The sequence below is a fragment of the Pleurodeles waltl genome, chromosome 6 (assembly GCF_031143425.1).
Source record: "Pleurodeles waltl isolate 20211129_DDA chromosome 6, aPleWal1.hap1.20221129, whole genome shotgun sequence".
In the NCBI taxonomy this organism is placed as follows: Eukaryota; Metazoa; Chordata; class Amphibia; order Caudata; family Salamandridae; genus Pleurodeles; species Pleurodeles waltl.
The window spans coordinates 586788573-586810860 of record NC_090445.1 but is presented as its reverse complement, the minus strand read 5'-3'; the positions used below and the strand labels follow the sequence as shown (position 1 = coordinate 586810860).

The window sequence follows — 22288 nt, the reverse complement described above, 5'->3', positions numbered from 1 at the left end:
AATAGTGTAGGACCTGTTGCCTGTTCTGTGATGGACAGCGCCTCTCCTCACCCTTGCTACCCCATTGCTTACTTGCCCTCCTTCCCTCTCCCAGGACCTACTTATTGGCACGCCAAAGGCAAGCCCGTCTGTGCTTGGACTGCACCCAGCACCAGGGTGCTACCATGCAGCAACCCTCTTTATCCTCAACCCTGGCTGCCGCTCACTGAGAGTGAGTGTGTGTTTTACCGATAGCTACAACATAAAATAACAGAGAGAAAGGTATTAGAGCACTAATTAAGATGGAGTGGTACAGCACCTTGTTTTGAGACATGCCGTTTGAATGTTGTAGGGCTCCTGTCTGTTGAGATGCACTGGAGACAGTGCTGTGTTAGAGCTGATGGTGTTGGAAAACTGATTTGAAGATGAGGATGGTACAGAATGAGCGCAGAGTATTAGTTTGGATCAGATATGCACTGGATATGTTACATGGATCAGTAAATGGATGACCGGTACTGAATGGTGCTGCGCTGCTGGTGAGAGTAAGACATTGGAGCTTTTTTTAGACTCATTGTTGCCAGCCGTAGAAAATGCTGAAAAGGTCTCAGTTGCAGATCCTTAACGAACTGTCAGAGAGCTGCCTGTGATAACTGCAGGGAGTGATCTGACCTACGTGGAATAATTTAGGAAGGCTGCTTGTAGGGGATGTGTGGGAACACTGGCCTTGAGAGGCGAAAGGGAGTGGCATAGGGTGCCCACTTGGGTCAGCTGGTGAGTCATCCAGTAGCACTGCTGGCCGTAAGCCCCATAGATGGGTGCAGACCACAGTGTCTGCATGGGATGAGCCTGTAAGCTCGTTTGGAATTGTGAATTGATCTGCAACAGTGCTTAGGAGAGGGCATTGCATGTCTGAGCAGCCCCCTCAGATTCCTGCCCTGAGGAAGGGTGCGGTGGGGGTTCTGCGTTTGTCCTAGAGATTAGCTGTCCCTACGCCCCCTACAGGGCCAGCAGGAAAGCTAGAACTAGACCAAGGCCCTGCCCATGTGTCTGGCATCGTAATACCATCTGCCTGACAATGGAGCCTTTCTTCGCCGTCTCTGTGCCCGGTCCCGAGCTGGGTGGCTGGGCCGACTCTGGGGGCTCTGATGGCAGCAGAGGGAGAATAATAGGAAGGAATGCAGGCTTTGCCTCTGCTGTGACCTCTGTCAAATTTTGTAGGCGCCCACAATACAAACAACAGAGGGCCCTGTTAAGGGCCAGATTACAAGTGGGGTGTTGTTTCCGATCCCTGCTCCCTGTTTGGATTAGTTTAGCTGTATTGAATGTATTCCATAGTTAGCGGACGCATTCAATACCTCGGGTCAAAGTTGCCGAAATTTAATAGGCATAAAGTATTTAAGTATCATGCGTACTTTGTTGTGTTAAACACCAAAATCTGCATGTTATTCTCCAGAAACTCATTTAGGAGACCCGATAAATAACACAAGGGTTGGTCTTCCTATTGATCAGGTGCAATGGGTAGCGCCTGCCCTCTGTATCGCGGCATATGATTGATAATTATCGCATCCGATACCAAGGCGTTCTGAATTTATCGAGTGCGATAATTAGGACGTTTGGGGAGTAACAAGCGGATTTTGGTGTTTAGCCCACCAACATCCTCATGTCCCAGTAAATACCTGTTTTTTCCCTCTGTTACATTTCGGCGGGTTTGGGTGTGAAATGTATCGACCCTGTAATTGACAGTTGTGATAAACTTCACCCACTTATATTTCCAATCCCTGCTCATCGCACTATAACGGCCTCTTGGCATCAGGCCAAAAGGTCCTCCCATTCGCCTAATGAGGCCACCCATTTGTGACTGTTCTGTCCCTTTTTGCACCTTTTGGCCTTGTTTGTGTATTTTCTCTGCTGTAGGCACCGGACTGTGCCCTGGGCTCATTACTCGCCATAACAACAATTCTGTGACTCGATAAATTATCAATATCCAGGCCTGTAGCCAACGCGATAAGGACTTTGGAAGTCTGATTGAGTGTTTGCAGTGATCGGCATGCTCACAGCACTCGGTCCACATTGTGCTATCTTGCTTTAAAAGTGAATGCTTGCATCTGTGCCAGGGAGAAAGCCTCAGCTGCCACCCCCCCAAAAAAAGCAAGTGTTGAATGAGCAAGGCCAGTTGAGCCAGAATGATAGAAGCAGTCACATGTTAGGCTGAGCCCAACATGTGACAGAAGAGCCAGTTAATAAAGACATGCTGAATGATAGAATTAATAGACAATAAGGAAATATTGTTTGCAGAAAAAAACAAAATGCATATGAGAACATATCTCGTACTTGTTGAATCAAACATAGTGGCAGAAATTATAGTAAATCCAATGCTGCAAATCCTAGATTACCTGGATTCGTTTGGGGGTAGTTCAGGCAGGTCCACAATGGAATGGGAGAATCAGTCACATGTTAGGCTGAGCCAAGTATCTAGTTTTCAGGCCAGCATACCCGTTGCATTTTATTTACAGTCAACATTATTTATATACTTCTTACAGCGTTTTTGACGTCATCACTGTGGCAGCCGAAAGCACTGTACATGCAGTAAAATTAAACTATACGAAATAAACAGTGGAGATGCAAACTGTTTTGTTTTTTGTGCATTGAAAAGATTTTTGAAAGCTTGAAGTAACACGCAAAAAAGTAGCACATGGGTATCTGCAGCAAATGTTCTTTTCCCACACAAAAAGGGGCCCTTGCATTGAAGCTGCACGGGTTGCCAAGCTTGCCACATGGTGTGTAACCACTTTTTCTTCTGCTGATCATGCTGCTCCTGTGCTGTATATTGTTAAATCTTGGTGAGTCTCTTTCTTTACATAACAAGTATTGTCAGTGCCAGTAGATCTGACTTATAATTAAAAGTGCCTCTTCAATCATTGATGGTTGTAGGCACTCAAAAAGTCATCAAATATGCACCCTCGTATTAATCCTTGCATTCATCCAGCCTCCGACTCATTCTTGCATTCATCGTCTTGTACAACTAAAATGAAACACAAACTCAACCGCAGATGCTTGGCGGGAATATGGTTGCAATAACAAGTACAAATAAACATAGCAGCAGATGGCTGTTTTGCTATGCCGTTGTATATAAATTGTTGTTTTTTTAAAGTTCCAGCATGGCTGCCACTTTAGAAGCAACACGTTGACCATCTTGGAATGGTAAAACATTGGTACGTCATGGACAAGAACATTCTGTGATGGTTGCCTTGTTTAGTGGCAGTGTTCGTATGGGATGCGGCGCATTGTAGATGACGAGATTGGAAATAAATAAATCAGGCCTACGGGCTTTGTTGTAATTTTCCTTATAAACGTTTCCTAATAATCAAAAATAGAGCATTTTAAATAACTTTCCCAGTAACATAAACAGCCTTACAGCACTTATAGTTGGCGTGTCACCATAACAAACTAAGACCTACTGTTATGAGCATAGGCCTTTCCACAAGACAACCATTAAGTATAGTATAATAAAATTACAAATATGTCTTCAGTTATAGTTTTCCTCAGTTATTTCCAATTAATACATATTCTTAATAATATGATATACAGGCATCAGCTTTGAGTCAGTCCACTTCAGGTATTGTTTTGTTGCACTATCATTCACAATTTATTTCTGCCCCCACCCAGAACATCATCTATAGATTTGTAGTTTGGGGCACCCTCCTCAGCCTTTGACTTGTAGACATTGGCCGTCACATTTAGCAAAAGGCAGCAGGACAGCCATTCAGTGTTATGCTTGTCAGGCAGTCCGAGTGACAGCATTTTGCCTACTTTCGCTCTGCTTCCGCACCTGAAAGGGACAACAACCGCCATGCAAAATAGATAACATTATCCAGGCACTTGCTTTTTCCCTGCACTCCTTGCTGCCCTCCTTGTTTTGGTGGCACAAACCAGGCACAGAATCTCCTCGTTCCTGCACGCGTTGCATGGCCTCTCATTTCTTTTCAGTGCTAATTGCCCAGTAACCAACCTGGATAGTAACGTTTATCAAAACTTCATAGTCCGTGCATAACCTTTTGAAACTTTGGCAATATAGTTCTTCATTATGTTCATTAGCACCACTGTCCCCATTAATGTCACAATTGCCACCATCCTCACCCTCCACTGTCACCATTACTAGCCACTACTGCAAACATAACTACTACCACTACCAACATGGCCACCATAATTACCACTACCACAACCATTTCCTCCACCACAAAATTATCACAACTACCATCATTACTACGATTGCTACCAGCAGTACCACCATCCACTCCACCACTACCACTGTTACTACCAAGTATTACCACCATCGCCACACAGTACGAACAGCCCTTTTCTTGGCTAAAAACAGTAGGATGCAAGGGATGATATCTTTCGGTCAAATTACCATCTGTGAGTTTTTTTTTGGCTACATGATGTCACGTATGACATTCATTTACTGAAATCCAGCTGCTTTAAACTGAACACGGACAAGACGGATGTAAACATCTTCGGAAGTAACCCCTCCCTGTGGGATGACTCCTGGTGGTCCTCCACACTTGGACAGCCCCTGTCACCGACGGACCACGACCGCAACCTTGGCATCATCATTGACAGCAAACTCACCTTCAAACAATAGGTAAACATAGTGGCCTCCGCTAACTTCCACAACCTCTGCATGCTGCAGAATATCTTCAGATGGATCCCCCTCGAAACCAGAATGATGGTCACTCAAGCCATCATCACCAGCAGACTTGACTACGGAAACGCCTTCTACGGCAGACTCCCTGCCCAGCTCACCCACTGCCTCCATACCATCCAGAAAACAGCAGCAAGACTCGTCCTACGTCTCCCCAGAAGAACCCACATCACCACCCACCTCAGAGGTCTACACTGGCTGCCAGTGTACAAGAGATGCAAATTCAAATTTCTTACCATTGCCTACAAAGTCCTCCACACTATCAGACCCATGCTAATCAACCACAGACTCTCCTTCCACCAGCCAACCAGGGAGCTCTGCTCGAGAACGCTTGCCTCACCCCATGTCCCAAGAATCAAACGCAGCTGCTGCTGAAGGCGATCCTTTTCCTACCTAGCAGCCAAGAACTCGAACAGCCTCCCCTTCACCTTCGCACCATGCACACCCTCCTTGAATTCAGAAAAAAACTAAAGACGTGGCTTTTTGAGGAGTAGCTCAGACACACAGCGACAACCGTAAGCGTCTGGATACCCGCTGGGGTGGTAAGCCACACTTTACAAATACGATGATAGATTTACTCTCCGCATGTGCACAAGCAAGTCTTGTCCTTTTAAGGTTGATAGATCTAAGCTCTTCAGGACTTCTGTACTTAATTTGGTTTCGCTTTAAGGTGGCAGAAGCCCTCCTGCCTGGGAGGCTAGAAACTTGCTAGTGTCAGGTACTCACCCATTCTGAAACCTCCCATGCATACAGAATAGGGACTTGAAATCCTTGATTTGTCCATGGGGGGCAGGAGGCTCTTAGAATCGAACAAAGCTCAATGCAAAAAATCAGAGTCAGATCATTTACTGAGGATCTTCCAACCCTGTCCTTGGTAAATAGAATCAGTTACAAATGTGGTTTTCTTTAAATCTCTAAATTTTCTTGATGTTTATATTTGCAGTTATGTACAAGCCAGTCATCGTCAGAAAGGTATAGACTCTAGTTGCTGGCTAATTAGCATCATATGTACACTTCTCCCTCTTCTATTGTAATATAAATCCATTTTAATAGAAATAGCTTATCTGTGTCCTCTTTTTGTACCCTCAAGGATCTGTTATATTATATTACAAGTAATTTTGTTTTTCAATTTGTGGTTTTTTTTTGTGTGTGCCTCCTCTTGACATCTTCTAGGTTTATACGAGTTTGGCTTGACATTTGTAAATGAGTGTAGAGCATTGAGAAAAAGGAAGTAGACGTCCTCCTATAAAGGGATATTTACTCAGCTTCGTGTCACACTGACATGAAATTTGGAGAGTGCATTTTAGTCAAACGGATGAGCCATCCTTTCTTAATAAATACATGTTAACTTATAGAATAAATAGACAATAAGGAAATATTGTTTGCAGAAGAAAACAAAACGCAAATTGATGTAATTTTCAAGAGTATTGAGGTTAAAGTTTGGCTGAGATGGTCAGTTGAGAGAAAGTCATCATAGATGTAATGGGAGATTTTAAGAGAAAACATGAACTAGACTCCTCAGAACTGGGACAAAAATCTCTGATATTTATAAAGGTGTATTAAGGTCTTTATAAAAGCTTATTGGTAAATCATTCATGCAGATTCGAGAATAACTTGTCAGAATTAATGGAACAGTGCGTCATTGAGGGCATTTTTTTGCAGACAAGATGTAATACCAATAATTTCGGCCTTGGGAATTTTCCAACGCTGGAGGGGCTGAGGGAATATGTTATGATTATGAAGTTTTCACAAAGCCTTTCACTGGTATACTGTTGACAAAGTTTAATGAATAAAATAGATGTGGAAGACTGCCACGGTTCATGATGGGGGGGCTGGTGCTGTCCTTCCAAAATGCAAGTAGGGAATAACTCACTCTAGAACACATCTCATACTTGTTCTTGTTGAATCAAACAGTTTGATAGTGACAGAAATCATACCAAATCCAATGCTGACCCACATACCAAACCTAGATTACCTGGATTTGTTTGGGGATAGTTCGGGCAGGTCCACAACGGAAGCAGCTTTAAACATCTGATCAATGCTTAGTGTAATGGAGCCAAACATCGAAGGTGTATGGATGCAGGCTGGTGTCTCTTCGCTCCTCTTCTTGTTTTTTAAAAAAAGGCTGTACCTTTAAAATCTTCAAATACTTTTCTTCAGCCATGCGTGATAAGTGGCAGGCATTACTGCAGAAGCAGCCACTCCAGATGAGGAAAATGAACTTGGCTTTTAGTGAGAAAACTGACTGTGGGCCTTATTCTGAGATCCCTGATAGTTATTCTACATGGAACAATTAGCTGTCGAGATGACGAGGTGGCCAGTGACTGCTTCATTTACTGTGATCACAGATGCGATGCAGAGGCTTCCATCAGTGCTGCATAGTCACCTTCATTTTATTGAGCTAGTAACCTAACTGGAGTACATCACAGGTATGGATGAATACAGTGCTCGGACATGGTCATTATAATCTTGGAAGATTTACGTAGGCATAGGTCGGTGCAACTGAACAAATCTGCCTGTTGTCCATAACAAGAACAATCATAGAATAGAAAGTGTGTGGGTGTCAAAATCTGTAAAATATCTGGGGATTGAAATAAACATCGTCATTGTCACATTTATTTTACATCTCTCTTTTTCGGTTTTCGAAATAAATATTTTGCTGTCATCCCCACAAAGGATGACTTTTTCCAGTGACAATGATATTCCTGGTGCTTGTTTTTCAAGGCCTTTCTCTGAACTTTATTGAAAGAATGATTACCTTGCTTCGACCCGGAGATGTTTTTGCTAATATGTTATGCGTTGCTATTTAAAGCAGCAAGCTTTTAACAACAGGTCTTTCTTGTGAGATGGATTACATCTTCAGAGAAAGATGTTCAGAAAGGTTGTTTGTTGTGGTACCATTAGATACCAGCTCAGGAGAGTGTTTGAAATCTCGTGCTTTATCTTGTGTGTGATGCTGTTTCCTCTCTTTCCTATTTCTAGATTCACCAAGAATCTGTCCCCAGATAAGATCAACCTGAGCACACTGAAAGGAGAAGGACAGCTCACCAACCTGGAGCTGGATGAGGAGGTTCTTCAGAACATGCTGGACTTGCCCACCTGGCTAGCTATCACCAAAGTCTTCTGTAACAAGGCCTCCATACGGGTGAGAGGCTGGGAGAGCGCAGGGTGCCATGTCACAGGCAAGCCACCTAGTGGCAAAATAAATAGAAGTATTTCTAGCAGCTGTCCTGCGAGTAAGGCTGCCGGCTACTTAGGTTTGAGTGCCACCTTCTGAATGGGAATCACCCCTTCTTCTGAGACCTTGGCTTCCATGAGCTTCTTTTTAATATTTACAAATAATTTAGAAACAACAATGTGTTAAAAATAGTCTTTATTTAAGAGTCCTTTTTGCAGTTCATTATTTGCATTTAATTTTTACTCTGAAGAAGGGGACGGTGGGTTAGGGTAGAGTAAAACAAAGGGTCCTGTGGAGGGGGAGCGGGCAGAAAAGGGACAGAAGCTGAATGTCTTTAATTTTTAATGAATACTGCACTCATCAAGCATGAAGTAGTGAGAAAAAGATAACTGCTAAGTTTACTAAATGCAGCTATAAGGCTGGGATCCACAGGATAAGGAGATACCCGCCCTAATTAATCAGTGAGGTGTGGGCAGACCCTACAAGAGTCACTTGCTGTTCACAGTAAGTTTCTGGGCACGTAATATTACGATGATAAAGTGTGGATGGTGACTCACCATAGACTATGTTTTTACCCGTCTTTTTTACTTTCACAGATACAGTGGACAAAGCTCAAGACCCACCCTATATGTTTGGTAATGTTGATATGTTTTTCCATGCATCTTTCCCCTCCTCCCGTTTCTTCTGTTTCTTCTAACCTCTTGCACATTCTTTCTCGCCTACTCTTTCCCTTCTCACTGTCTTAGCTGCTCTTCTGTTTCCCCTTAGGAAAGGTAGTCATTCACTTGCCAACTTTATGTTCAGAAGCTGCCTGTAGGCAACTCTTAGAGCTTCGCAAACGTGACAAACACAGGAACAAATACATCGCCGGGATTTAAAATTCACGGGCTCTCAATAATGGTCTGTGTTGGATTGTGTGTTTGGTCATGGGATTAATTATTAAAAATAAATTAAGGTTGTATGTTTGTATTTACTTATTTTGTGTTATTTATTTTGTGTGACTCTCCTGTCTTTCAGTCATATTGTGGCAGCTGGGCACTTTATGACATTTTGTGTTGTTTGATAATGTCTGGGATTTTAATCAAACACACTATATTTTGAGATTGTACCGCTTTTGAGGCTGTGTTTTTTAAATATTCTTTATTATACTCATTGTGACAGTCCTTATTGGAACGTTGTTTTAGTTACTTAGTATAGCCACTTCAGTCTGTGCGAGTTTGTGAAAATGCATGTGGATACTTAAGGAACTCTTGAAAACATATGCAGTAACTGTAATATATGACTAGTGTCGGATACTGATGGACATTTGTGGATGGTGGTCATGTATAGATTTTAATGTTTTCAAATGGCGTGCGTATTAGGTGTGCTGGAATGAGCTTTGTGGTGATGGTGCACGCTTCTCCTCCATAATGTAAGAAAGCATGAGTTGAAGTGTTGTATTGGATGCACTACGTCTAGAGCCTGTTAAGCCCCTTAATGTGCAGACATTGCCTTCTTTGGCTTTGTAGTATATTGGGCATACGCTGAGATAGGTGAATACTGTATTTGTAACTTAAAATATTTCCATTTATGACTTCTTTGCTGAGTTATGGAGGGTTAAGGAAATTGTTCAGTGCTGTTCAGTCATGGCCCCTCCTTTGTATGGAAGTTAAGTGGAAAATCAGTCTTGCGAATTCAGGTTTCAGAAGCCTCCTGTACCTCTTCTGATTACTTTCAGATCTGTTTAGGGCCTTCTCCATTTTGGGACTTTGAGCTCCCATGGATCTTCCTATGTGTTTCCCTCCTCTTGAACACATTTGGGTTGAGTTTCTGGTTAATCTATAGCAGGGGACCTATTTCTGAGGTGTAATAGTCCACTGGCCCAGTGAGCCTTACCTGTTCTGCAGAGAGCTTTACATTTGATCCTATAACACTACATGGAAACAGTGGAGAACTTTTCAGGGTTTGATGTGGTCACGCTGTCTGGTCTCTGGGCTGTGATTAGTAAGAAATGATTGGATCCATGAGAGACTAGATGTGCACTAGCTAACAGTTTTTTTGGGATCTGAAAGTTGGTGTGGACTACTTTGAAACACACTCTCTGTAGGAAGCGGTCTCTGTATATAGTAGACCCAAAAGAGTTACACTGTGCAAAGAGTCCAGGCAGACACCAAAGGTATCGCAGAGGCACAAATTACATCCAAAATGCTGTCTTTTGTGGTAGTGTGGGTGAGCAGTTAGGCATATCAGAGGGTAGTGGTAAGCATGTAAGGCACAAGCACAGGCAATAGATGAGACACACAATTAAGAAATCTCACACCAATGTATAAAAATAACATGTACTTTTATATAAATTTAGATACCAGGATCACCGGACTTAGTTGAGTACTTTTGGAGTTATGAATTTTTATAGTTTGCAAAAGTTAGTGCATTTTTCCTATGCAGCAATGTTATCCTATGAAGGAAGAACAAACACTGCATAAAGGTTTACCACAGCGACTTATGGGACCAATCTCCTGGACTTAAGGTATATATGGGGCAAGGTCCAAGACCACATCACCCGGTCACCTCAGGCGGCACTGGGGCGTCCAGGAACAGGGGTGCAGTTCAACGTTGGGTGCCCCATGTAAGTCTGTGGGGATCGGTCCGGTCACAAAGTTGCTGCATGGGTGGACTGAGAGTCCAGCCTGGGTGAACCACCAGGGGTGTTCATTTTGCGATGCTAAGGGTAGTAGGGACACCAGTGGTCATGTTCTACTTGGGCCAGGAGGTCTGGGTGCAGAGATGGTTTGGACCATCAGGTTTACCATCACTGGGGAGGTTGTAGTAGAGGGGGCCCACAGAAATAGGCTGCAGACGTGATCTGGGGGGTTCCACTCCGACCAAACCAACAAGTGGGCTCGGGTCTCACAAGCCTGGGGGAACTTAGGAACCCCAGTGGTGAATTCCCCTCGGTCCGGGGTTCCAGGTGCAGTTGACCATGGTGGTCGGGTGAAGGGGGTGTCTGCAAAACACGTTGCAGACTCCACTGGGAAGTCCACTGTGGGCAAACTTAAGGTGGGTTTCGGCTCTGCAGGGCCTAGAACCATGTTGACACTGATGGCCTGCTTCAGCTCGTGCTAGGTGGCTAGGGTGCTGTGTTGATGTCCGGCATCCGGTTTTTGGTGGTCCCGGTCCTTACAGTTCTTTCGTAGGTTGTCTGCAGATGCAGGGAAGCAGCTCCTCTGCTCCAAGGGAGTTCTTCTGGGCTATTTGCAAAGCTCTGTCAGCCCTCCTGTTTTTTGGAGGCCACAGCAGCTGGACAGGTCAGTTGCTTCTTTAGGGTCAGGTGCAGCAGGTAGGCAGGCAGGGTTGGGGCCAAGTCTTTCGTGCTTCTTGGTTTTCGGGTTCAGCAGGCTTCTTGTCCACTCCTTTTGTGTCCATGAAGATCTGAGGTCCTGGTATAAGGGCAGTCCCCTAAATACTGTGTTTAGCGGGCACTAAGGTGAGTACTGCATAGTAGCCAATGAGCTGCTTACCCTTGGGGGCGCTACGCCCCATAGATGACCACTTCCTTTGAAGAGTGGGCATCAGCCTGTCCCAGAATTCCTAAGTCCACCACACACAACATGACGGAATTCCTAAGACTGTGTTTATTTCAGGCTGGTCACCCTAGGGGTGTCTCCGCCCTGGAAATGCAAAATGCCTCCTGCATAGCTAAGTTCCCCACCTGTCCAGGTGCCAGATGGACCATGGGTCAGCATCTTCCTCTGAGGAAGGCAGGTCTGCATACCAAAGATGGTGGGTTTCTTTGAAGCTTCCTGCCTTGGAATGCAGATTTGCAGGTCATCCTGTTAGGTGGGTGGTGTAACAGCACTGTCAGAGAAGGCTTTCTTTCCCACCTCGAGAGAGCAAAGGCGCTCATCCTTGGGGGTCAGAATCTTGTCTGTTGGTGGCAGGCTGGCTGGAACTCGTCAGTGAACCCACCAGCAGTAGGTAGGTTTTTAGAGGGCACCTCTAAGGTAAGGTAAGGTGCCCTCTGGGTGCATATATTAATAAATCCATCACTGGAATCAGTTAGGGTTTATTAATACAAGATGTTTGATACCAAACATCCCTATTTTCAGTGAAGCCATCATGTAGCTGAACACGTATTGACCAGGGTCCAGTATTTAAAATGACTTCCCTGTTCACTTATTTTAAGAATTGACAAAGACACAGCGGGGGCATAGCTGCTCTTGAAGAAATGTCCACACATGTCATATAATGCATTCTGCCTTAGGGCTGTAAGGCCTGCTGTAGGGGTGACTTACAAATATTACAAGCAGTGTTTAGGGGAAATAGCACACTGATTGTGTCATGTCATGTTTTCACTTTTTGGGAGCAGCTTATCACGTAGCTTGCAATGGCTATCTGCATTAGGTTGGTGCTGGGTCCCGTAGAGTATCATAAGTTGTGCTCCAGCCCTTAGGGGCCCTCTTCGGTACCCATGCCCTGGGAACCATTTACTAGGGTCTTACAGAGGTGATAAAGGGCCTGGCCCTTTGGGGATCAAGTGACCAGGTGTCTTGTTTAGGGGAAAGAACACTGGCACTGATGACCTGGTTACCACGAACCCAGAGCACTTCAGACAAAGTTGCATCAAAAACCAGGCAAAAAGAGGTTGGGCGTGTTTACATTACAAATGTAATTTGTAAGGGTCTATTTTAAACCCTAGCCATATGAAAGATGCATTTTCCATGTAATATTTGTTATGATTTTTACTCCAAGGTTTAAAGGCAATGCAACAAACTGCATTGTTTCGTTACTATTTAAAGTGCCGTGATTTTACATGTGATGGATCTGACCAACTATTTCCTTTTACTTTACCTCTCCCTGGCCCTTTTTGTCTTTTCCTTCTTTAATTTGTCTCTTCCTCCTTCAGTTTGTTTCGGATGCACTCCTCCTCTCTCATCATTTCTCTCCCCATTTTTGCCACACTGTCCCCTTTCTCTTGCCATTTCTTTTTTTTTTCCCCACCTCTCTCCTTCGTGGTCTAGCTGTTACCCCTGTGGGCGGCTGTATAATGAATAAACCCTAGACTTTTATTATGTCTGACCCCTGCAGGAGTTGAAAGTCTTATGTGTCAGTCAGTGGTTGCAGCTCACCCTGTCTCTAAAGGCATCACTCCTGCACTGGCTACTGATCCTTCCAATATTTCTCTCCTGCTGTCTGCAGGCCTCTCATACCTGTGCTCTGGGAGGCCTCCATTGGTGGATTGGTGAGATGGTAACTTTCCTGTGTTTTCTCTTTTTACAGTTCCTAGATAAGGTGGAGGTGGAAATGCGAACTTGCGAAGACCCACGCCCTCCCAATGGACAGTCACCTATTGCCCTAGCTGCTGGGCAAAGGTAAGTAACCTCCTGCTATTATATGTTACAGTGCTATTGTTCTGCTGTTCGTGCACTGTTAGCTTCAGAGGACTGAAGTCACACATGTTCACTGCGTGCATTTTTAACTGGATAGCACTTGTATGCTGTCTGTGCTATTATCTTGATACTATTTAAATCATCACACATAGATATGCTTAAGCATTACAGTTGTGGGAATTCTGCTGTCTTACATGAATATGGTGTGTGCGACATTTTCTGTATTATTTCACACATGCACTTGTCATGCGTAAACTGTTACGTAGGAAGCTCTCTTTTCAGACTTGCATGTGGAATGTGGTCTCAAGTTAAATATGTCACACATACACGCTGCCAGAAATAGTATTTTTAAGGCTTTAAGGTCTGTCTCTCTCACACACGCAAACACACGTATATTGTCTGGCTAGCTTTGTAAATATTCACACGGTGTATGATAATTGTTGCCTGGATAAACGTTTCCAGGAAACTAGATAACACCATACTCCTTTTCTTTTTGATTGACTGTGGTAACAGATTGATTTGAAATTGTCTGTGTTTGTACTTTTTTTTTTCAAAACCAGTTTTCTCTTGCCTTTTTTGTAGTGAGTACGGTTTTGCAGAGAAGGTAGTGGAAGGAATGTTTGTCGTTGTCAATTCTATCACAATTCAAATCCATGCTAAAGCCTTCCATGCGTCCTTTGAATTGTGGCAGCTCCAGGGATACAGCGTCAACCCAAGGTGGCAGCAGAGCGACCTCCGCTTCACTCGTGTAACAGACCCTCAAAGAGGAGAGGTAAATAAGCAGCAAATGCAGTCCTGTAGCAGGATTTGTAATGAGAGCATAGTGACTGTATTGAGATATACTAAAAAAGACAATGTACTCTTGTCCTACTTCCCCTATGCCACAATGTTCCAGAGAGTAGACACTGTAGAAATGAAAGCCTGCGTCCCCCACACCAACAACTCTATGTTCTGTGTCTGTCAGTCCTCTCAGAGTATGCTGAACTCCCTCCTTCACTTTCATGGCTGTAAAGAACATGTTTCACTAGAGGATGGCATTAGGCCATATCCGGACACATGGTTGCAATTACTGTTGAGAGGCTCCGATCCTAGGTCATCAAACGAGAACAGGTAGGAGATACAGCAACTCCTATATCTCTCAGCTAAAAAAATAGCCCTGCATGGATTATGACATAGCTGTGTTCTTTGCTGTATGTCAGGGTAAGCCATTGAGTGTTCCACATTATACTCTCCTCTATTAACCCAAGAGACAAGTGGACAGCTATTGAATGCGTGACTTTACTTGTGCTGCAGTGCTCTGGCTTTAAAGCCATTGTGTCATGTTGTTTGCAGCAATTACAACACATTACCTCCATTTCCCTTGTTTGGCGAGGGCAGTTATCTGGTGTAAGCCTTTGCTCTATGAATGTGCATCGGTATAAGATCACCTGAACCTCCTTGCTGGCTAGTTTGCAGAGAAAGAGTGCACAGATACTTCAGGGACTATTGCATTCCATCATTAGTTAAAAAATAAAAAATAAATCAGTAGGTGAGATTAGTGTCTTGTGCATGGGCCAGAGTAACCATTTTGATGAGATAGCAAGACACTCTTCCCTTTTGATACCCTCCCATGTGGTGGTCAGCCTTACTGCCTGTTCTACTTTGTGAATTATCACACTAAGCGTGAAAGCAAGACAGTCTTTTCCTACTTGGTAATAGACAACCTGTTAGAGTTGGTACAGTCCACGGAAAGAGCATTAACCTCCTGTTACTGGCGGACACTCTGCTGCCGAAACCCTGTTGCACTGTTTTAGCGAATTCATTTCTCATCTAGCCATAGAGGTCTCAATTGCACTGTAGAATCACACCAGTCTCTCCTTCTGGACATTGTACAGCAGTCCCATTGTTCTGAAAGATCGATTAAGTCTCCATACTTGAATCCACGTCAGATGGACAAAACTCATATATTCACCACTGACTCACAAGACTTGCACCGAGGAGTTGAGGCTAGCTACTCCTGTCTGTTTCAGTAAAAACCTGACCATACAACTCCATCTCCTGACTCCTCCACTCCTTAATAGAGCCGAGTTCCTGCGCTGTGCAGACGACAACCGGTCAGTGGACAGAGAGCGTCACCACAAAAAGAAATGTTGGAGGCCTACTTCCTCATTGCAGTGTTCAAGCACTTTACACCCCAAAGGGCAAAAAGAAGTGGAGACACCAGCTCTCCCACTAAGCTCTCCTGTAAGGACACCCAGAGGTTGCAGTATTATTGCAAGTTAAGCATAACTCCCAAGGTACACCGAGGAGTATATGACCCCACTACATCCTCAGCCCCCCTTCAGCTTGGAAGAAAAGGAATCGGCACAGGTCTCTCTCATTACTCTTAGAAGTCTCTGTCCACATTGGTGGGCTTTCTCTTAGGGATTCAGTTTTCCGTCTCATGGCACGTGGACTTCATAGCAGTAAGGTCAGACTTGTCTTAATAATCAGGTATAGAGAAGCTAGACCACTAGTCACCAAATCACTTCCAGCTTCTTGTAGTCCTAATTGCTTTCTTTACATCAATGCTATCTTCGATCCTTGAGGGAGCAAAAGTTTAGCCCAGTTTCCACAGCATTGGAAGGCATTTGAAAGGCCCTTTCTGCCTTATAACTACTCATGCTAATTGCAGGCACAAGGTGCTGTTGTTTACAACTTTGCCAACTGTTGTGCGGGCTGATAAGCTAGTAGGCCAACCATTGTAAGGTGGATAACATTTGTTGCACCTTACTACACTCTGTATAGAGCACATTATTCATCTAATGTTCAAACATATCACCATGTCTGCAGCACTATGGGTTGCAATCTCCTGGTAAGTGGTATACACACATTGGCCAGGCTTCTGCTTGGACTAGCCCGCACACATTCTGCTTGCACTGCATTGTTGAGTTCTTTTGCTGGTTGAAATGCTAGATTTGGGCAAGTAGTTATGCACAACCTGTTCGCCTCCCTCTAATCTTCTTGATGATGCATTCTCCATTTCTTATTCTCGGTTGCTGTGGAATGTACTCAGAAACCTGAGAATGGGAAGGATCCAGAACAGTAGAGTAGAATAAATTTACCTTTATGTTTACTTCATTTCTTTTAGTCCGTTTTACCAGTTGACCTCTCAGACGTGGTTCAAAAAACAAACACTGATTGTCTACTTTTCAGTTTTCAATAGGATAACTGGCACAGGCACACATACAGCTACAGAAAGAGTTTTTTTGTGTGGGTCTAATGGGTGAGTGCATGCTGATCATGCTCGGAATTCTGAATTACCAGCTTTTCAATCAGTTTTGATGGCATGGTACCCCCACAAAGATGATAATGGAAGAAGAACCTATGAAGGTGAATTTTTCTTTATCTAGAAAATATGTTTCCATAATGCAACTGTTATACCTGGCAGCTTTTTGGCGTGTATCCTCTTCCTTTTTGCCTTCTGACCTCCTGTTTTTATGGTGTATTGGACTCTGTTTTTGCTGGTATATTATCTCTGGGAACTTTACCACTGCTGATTGGTGCTAAAGTTCAGGTACTTCCTATGTGAATTGTTTTGGTGATTGGTTTATCCATCATTGGCATATTTGATTTACTGGTAAGTTCCTAGAACAGTGCACTAGAGGTGCCCAGGGCTACTAGTGGGCCTGGAGCACTGGTTGTGCCACCCACATTAATAGCCCTGTAAACCTGGCTCAGACCTGCCACTACAGTGTCTGTGTGTGCAGTTTTAAAGTGCCAATTTGACTTGGCAAGTGTACCCACTTGGCAGGCCTAAACCTTCCCCTTTCATACATGTAAGGCACCCCTGGGCAGGGTGCAGTGTATTGAAATGGTAGGAAATGTACTGGTGTGTTTTACATGTCCTAACAGTGAAATACTGCCAAATTCGGGTTTCACTGACGCAAGGCCTATCTCCCTCATAGCTTAACATGGGGGCTGCCTTTAAATAACTTTAAACTGCAACTTCCCTTTGAGAGCAGATAGAAATGTGGAGTTTAGGGTCTCTGAACTCACAATTTGAAAAGACATCTTTTAGTGAAGTTGGTTTTTAGATTGTTAGTTTGAAAAGGCCACTTTTAGAAAGTAGGTATTTTCTTGCTTAAACCATTCTGCGACTTTGTCTGTTTGTGGATTTCCCGTCTGGGTCAGTCTGACAGTTGGACTATTTACACCTGTCCTCTAGGCAGTGACACAAAGGGAGCTGGGGGTGTAGCCCTGCATATCCTGATGAACCATCTGAGCTAGAGTGGAGGGAGGAGTGGTCACTTACACCTGAAAGGACTGTTCCTGTCCTCACACAATGCCGTCTCCAACCCCCTTGTGTGTGTCTGGGACCTGGCCTGGACAAGGAAGGATCTTGCAAACACTTGAGACTTTGCTCTGAAGTTTGCCAACTTCAAAGGCAGAAAGGGGTATAAGTATTGGGCCCAAAACCCCAGACTTTTAGAATCTTTCTGGATCAAGAGGAACATTTGTCAAGGAGAAGAGCAGGAGGAGGAGTACTGTCCCTTTGCTGTGTTGCTTTGCTGGATTAAAAGAGGGCAAAGGGTGAACTTTGCTGTGTATCCTGCTTGAGAAAGCTCTCCAAGGGCTTGGAGTAGAGCTTGCCTCCTGTTGGAAGTCTGAGGGACACCAAAGACTTCAGTTTCCTCGACCTGCAGCACTGGGAAATGTGTGTTTGTGCTGTTTAAGAGGGGAAACCACTGCAACGCCGCCAACGACGCCGGAGGCATTCATCGTGACCTGCTGAGGCTGCACAGACCTGTACTGCCCACTTCACACCGCGACCCTGGTCGCACCAACGCTGTCACTGGACGATTTCACAGAGCCGCTGTTCGCACCGCGACCTGTGGGCCCCACACTCTGGCATCGCCTTGCTCACATCGCAGCCTGGGCATCCCCGACCACACCTATCCTGCTGACACCGGCACCCCTGCCTGCATCATGGCCTGTGGAGGTACACGAAGCACCGTCCCGACCCACACCACAGCCCCGGTCCACCGACGCCAGCACTATCGATTCCAGTGTCGTCACCAGGCATCCCTGCGTGCACCGTGGCCTGTGGACACAGTTCGTGAGGGACACAAATCACCATCCCATCCTGCACCGCCAGCTTCGGGCTACCGACGACAGCGCTTCAGCAAAGATGATGATGCTGCCTGCACTCTGACCTAGTGACACTGCACGTCGCATCGCCCCACTTCACACCAAAGCCCTGGTCTCACCAACGCTGTCACTGAGCCGCTGCCTGCACCGTGACCTGTGGGATGTCGCATCGTTCCCGCTTCGTACCGCAGCCCTGGCGCCATCCATGCCAGCGCTTCTGACTTGATCAGCCCGGAGTTCGGTCTGCAACACGTCTGCCTTCAAGGACCCGCCGACTCCCGCACCGACTCCGGAACCGACACCACGACTCCGCTCTCCGGAGCTCAGCGCAAGGATCACGACACCCTGCAATTCCAAAGGTATTGTTAGCGGGTCTTTCCGATACCGTAGCTGGCCTGTGACGCTGCTGATCACAACGCTGTGATAGCCCCAGGTGGAGCTATCGACTTCAAGGCACTGTATTTTTAAGTAAATCTTGCAGAATTCATATATTTATGACAGTATATTGGATTTTTAGCGTATTTGGTCTGGTTTTAAATAGATAAATATTGACTATTTTTCTAAAACTGGTGTGGTGTCCTTTTGTAGTGTTTCACTGCATTACTGTGTGTTACTTGCAAATGCATTACACATTGCTTCTGAGATAAGCCTGACTGCTGATGCCAAGCTATCAAGGGGGTGAGCAGGGGTTATCTGAGAGGGTATCTCCCTTATCCTGATTAGAGTGAGGGTCCCTACTTGGACAGGGTGCAAACCCACTGCCAACTAGAGATCCCATTTCTAACAGCAACATTCACCTGCTACCCACCTTCACTTATGGAAGAATATAAAGTTAAATTCTGCTTGTGTGGAAAAAAGAAACTGAAATGGTGTCCGTAATGTAGGGATGCGTGTGTATCTTTTTAAAAATAGACTATTACACATTCTGACAAATGCAATTGCAACCCTCAACAGTGTACGGTATCTAAAAGTGTCTAACAATGTTTATGCCAGTAACTTACATGCCAGTGAGAAGATATTCTCAGCATGTAATGCCACAAATGTTTCTCATACTGAAAAACAAAGTGAATGCCTTTTTGCAATCTTTTGCCCTTCCATATTTTTCCCCTATTCCTTCTCCTCCTCCTGTACTTCTTCCTTTTTTGTACTTACTTTTGCTTGTTTCCAGCCCTCGGCTATTGCAGTTCTTTCAGTGTAATACTAAGGAGTTATTTACTTTTTCCTGTGTGAAGGTGTTAACATTTAAGGAACTGACCTGGCAGACCCTTCGTATTGAGGCTGATGCTACTGACAGTGGTGATCCAGATGCTGTGAGCACTCCACTGAGGTTGATCACCAACCAGGGAAAAATCCAGATTGCCCTAAAGAGGAAGGTGAGTGGCTTGACCCAGCTGAAACATGGTTCATCCTGTCATTGAGAGGGGGGCAATATACCCATACCACTACCATAGTAGCTTCCTAATCACTCAAATACAATGCAATAATAAATGGGAAATAGAGCCCAGACTACACTCTTTGGACACCTCTTAATGCAGCTCCCCCACCCCCAGGCAAAGGTGTCCATATCTTGTGAATTATGTGAACCCAGATAAACCTTTGTTTAAAGTTCTAATTAGTTTCCATTCTCTCGAGTTCTTGCATTTGTTTTTGTTCATGATTATAGACCAAAGACTGCAACGTGGTGGCTTCAAAGTTGATGTTTCTCCTGGATGACTTACTATGGGTTCTAACAGATTCGCAGCTCAAGGCCATGATGAAGTATGCCAAGTCCCTAAGTGAAGCAATGGAGAAGTCGGCTCAACAGAGGAAAAGTATGGCTCCTGAGCCTACACAGGTATGGAGAGCCTTGTATCAGATATTGTAGCTGGTGGAGGTTAGATAGTGTTGCCAAGTAGGTTATTTTATTATTTTCTAATTGTCATCTATAGGTGACTCCTCCAGCGGCCAGTGCCCAGCAGACGTGGTCCCAGACGTTTTCTGGCAGTCAGAGCACCAGCTCTGCAGGGCAATACTTTGACAAATATGACATGAAAGAGTCGTCCTATCACCTGCTCATCTCCCGCCTAGATCTGCATATTTGTGATGATAGCCAAGCACAAGAGACAGGTAACGGAGGAGAGGTACTCCATGAAGAACTTGAGGATGACTTGTCTTTATGAATGACGGATGTGGCTGGGGTAACCTCTTAGGTAATGGGATATCTTTGAAAAAGGAATAGTCAAATGGATTTGAAAAAACAGTCTGCATAAGGAACTTTTTGAGCCAATCACTGAAATCAGGATAGATGATAGGATATCTGGAGTGGATTGACACCCAGAGTGGAATTAATTATGTACAAAGTGCATGGGAGGAAGTCACTGAATAACCTAGTTTTACCTTTATTTGTAGTCTGGTAATTCTAATGTCACTGAAATATGGGTAACTTTAAGTTGTTTAGTAATGAACACTTGCTTTTTATTGGATTACAGTGTGAATACCGTGGTGGCTGTAAACCTATATGTAATATAGCAGAGATGTGTTTATAAACGGCCTTCCAATAGTTGGAGAAAACCAACATGTTCAGGAGGAGTGAGCAAAGTCAGCACCTGGTAGATTGCATTTGGAACAATGATCCGTCCTGAAGGGATCGAACCTCCGAATGGCGGCAGGCGATAGATAGCAACAATGGAGAAATTTAAAATACAACAATTTGTCGGTGGTTGATTGATATGCCTTGTATTTGTGACCAGCAGTTTGACCACATTTTATCAGTTATGGGGAGTCCCAGCTCCACCGCTCATGCTTCCCACACCCTGGTCGTGGTGTCAGGTCTCATAGTGAGACATAATTGGTACTTTTTGGAAACTAATCGGTTCCCCTCTGTATCCAAAATTACATGCGACAAAGCAGGGAAGTCCTCCGGAGCCAACGGATATGTTGGCGGCAGGGAACGAAGAGTGGTATGCAATCTCTTAAAGATGAAAAGGTGAAACTCTGTACCTGCTGATCCCCGGAGAGGGGCCTGGGGGGTTGGAGACCTGGCCATCTGGATAGAGGTCTCCCATTGTGGAGAGGTTATAACGATGCATCGTGCACTGCACCAGTGCCTTGAGTGCGAGGGCGAGACAGGGGTGCTTATAAAGGGAGATAGCAGAAAAGTAGAGGGGGCCGCCACTAAGCATTCTACGCAGCTGACACCACGGCAATTACGTCATGGATACCATTTGTACGTCATGAGGATCTGGTGAAATACCCTTTGAAAGTATTTGGGAATGCAGGAGTGTATCCAGGTGATCCTGCTCAGGTCTGAGGCATGGGACACGAGCATCCGGACGATACCAACAGGAGTTCTGACACTGATCTCTCAGATAGTAAAGCTGGAAGTCTGGGATCATATGCAATAGATGACCTTGCAGCGTGCGGAAGAAGCAAAGCACGAAGGGGACATGGATGTCTAAAAAAAAGACCGAGGAAGCGCGGCAGGACTACCATTTTTATAATAACCACCTGTCCTGCCATGGACAGAGGAAGTTTTTTCCATCGCGACACCTGTGACTCCAGCTGGTCCATTGCCATAATTAGGTTGTAGTATTCGGTCCTTGTCCCGGTGTAGGCAAATGCCTAAACATTTGGTATCGTCTGTGACCCACCCGCATGGGAGTTCCACAGGGCCTGATTGTGTGACATCTGTCAAGGGGAATAATTCTGATTTGGACCAGTTAATCTGAAGTCCCGAAAGGTTGCCATAGCGGGCAATTCCCTGCAAAAGTGGGGCAAGGTTGGCCGCAGGATGACATATAAAAAGTAGGATATCATCTGCGCATAAAGAAAGGAGGAGGGGGCCATGTGTAAGCTGGAGTCACCTGTGTAAATGGAAGTCTTGTATATGGCGGACGAGAGGGTCCATTGCTATAATGAAAAGGAGGGGGGATAAAGGGCATCCCTGTTTGGTGCCCCATTGTTTCGAAAAGCTAT

The 22288-nt window shown here is 44.7% G+C and overlaps 1 protein-coding gene across 3 annotated transcripts in view; it reads left to right on the top strand.

Moving 5' to 3' along the window:
* The window catches only part of BLTP3A (bridge-like lipid transfer protein family member 3A), a 286049-nt gene that overhangs the window by 57482 nt on the left and 206279 nt on the right, over positions 1-22288 (top strand). For all 3 annotated transcript variants that reach the window (XM_069238827.1, XM_069238826.1, XM_069238825.1), the window contains exons 2-8: positions 7664-7826; positions 8456-8494; positions 13116-13207; positions 13808-13997; positions 19567-19707; positions 19998-20168; positions 20263-20440. In XM_069238827.1, coding sequence (XP_069094928.1) covers positions 7664-7826; positions 8456-8494; positions 13116-13207; positions 13808-13997; positions 19567-19707; positions 19998-20168; positions 20263-20440 — 974 coding nt within the window. The remainder of the gene's footprint in view (positions 1-7663; positions 7827-8455; positions 8495-13115; positions 13208-13807; positions 13998-19566; positions 19708-19997; positions 20169-20262; positions 20441-22288) is intronic.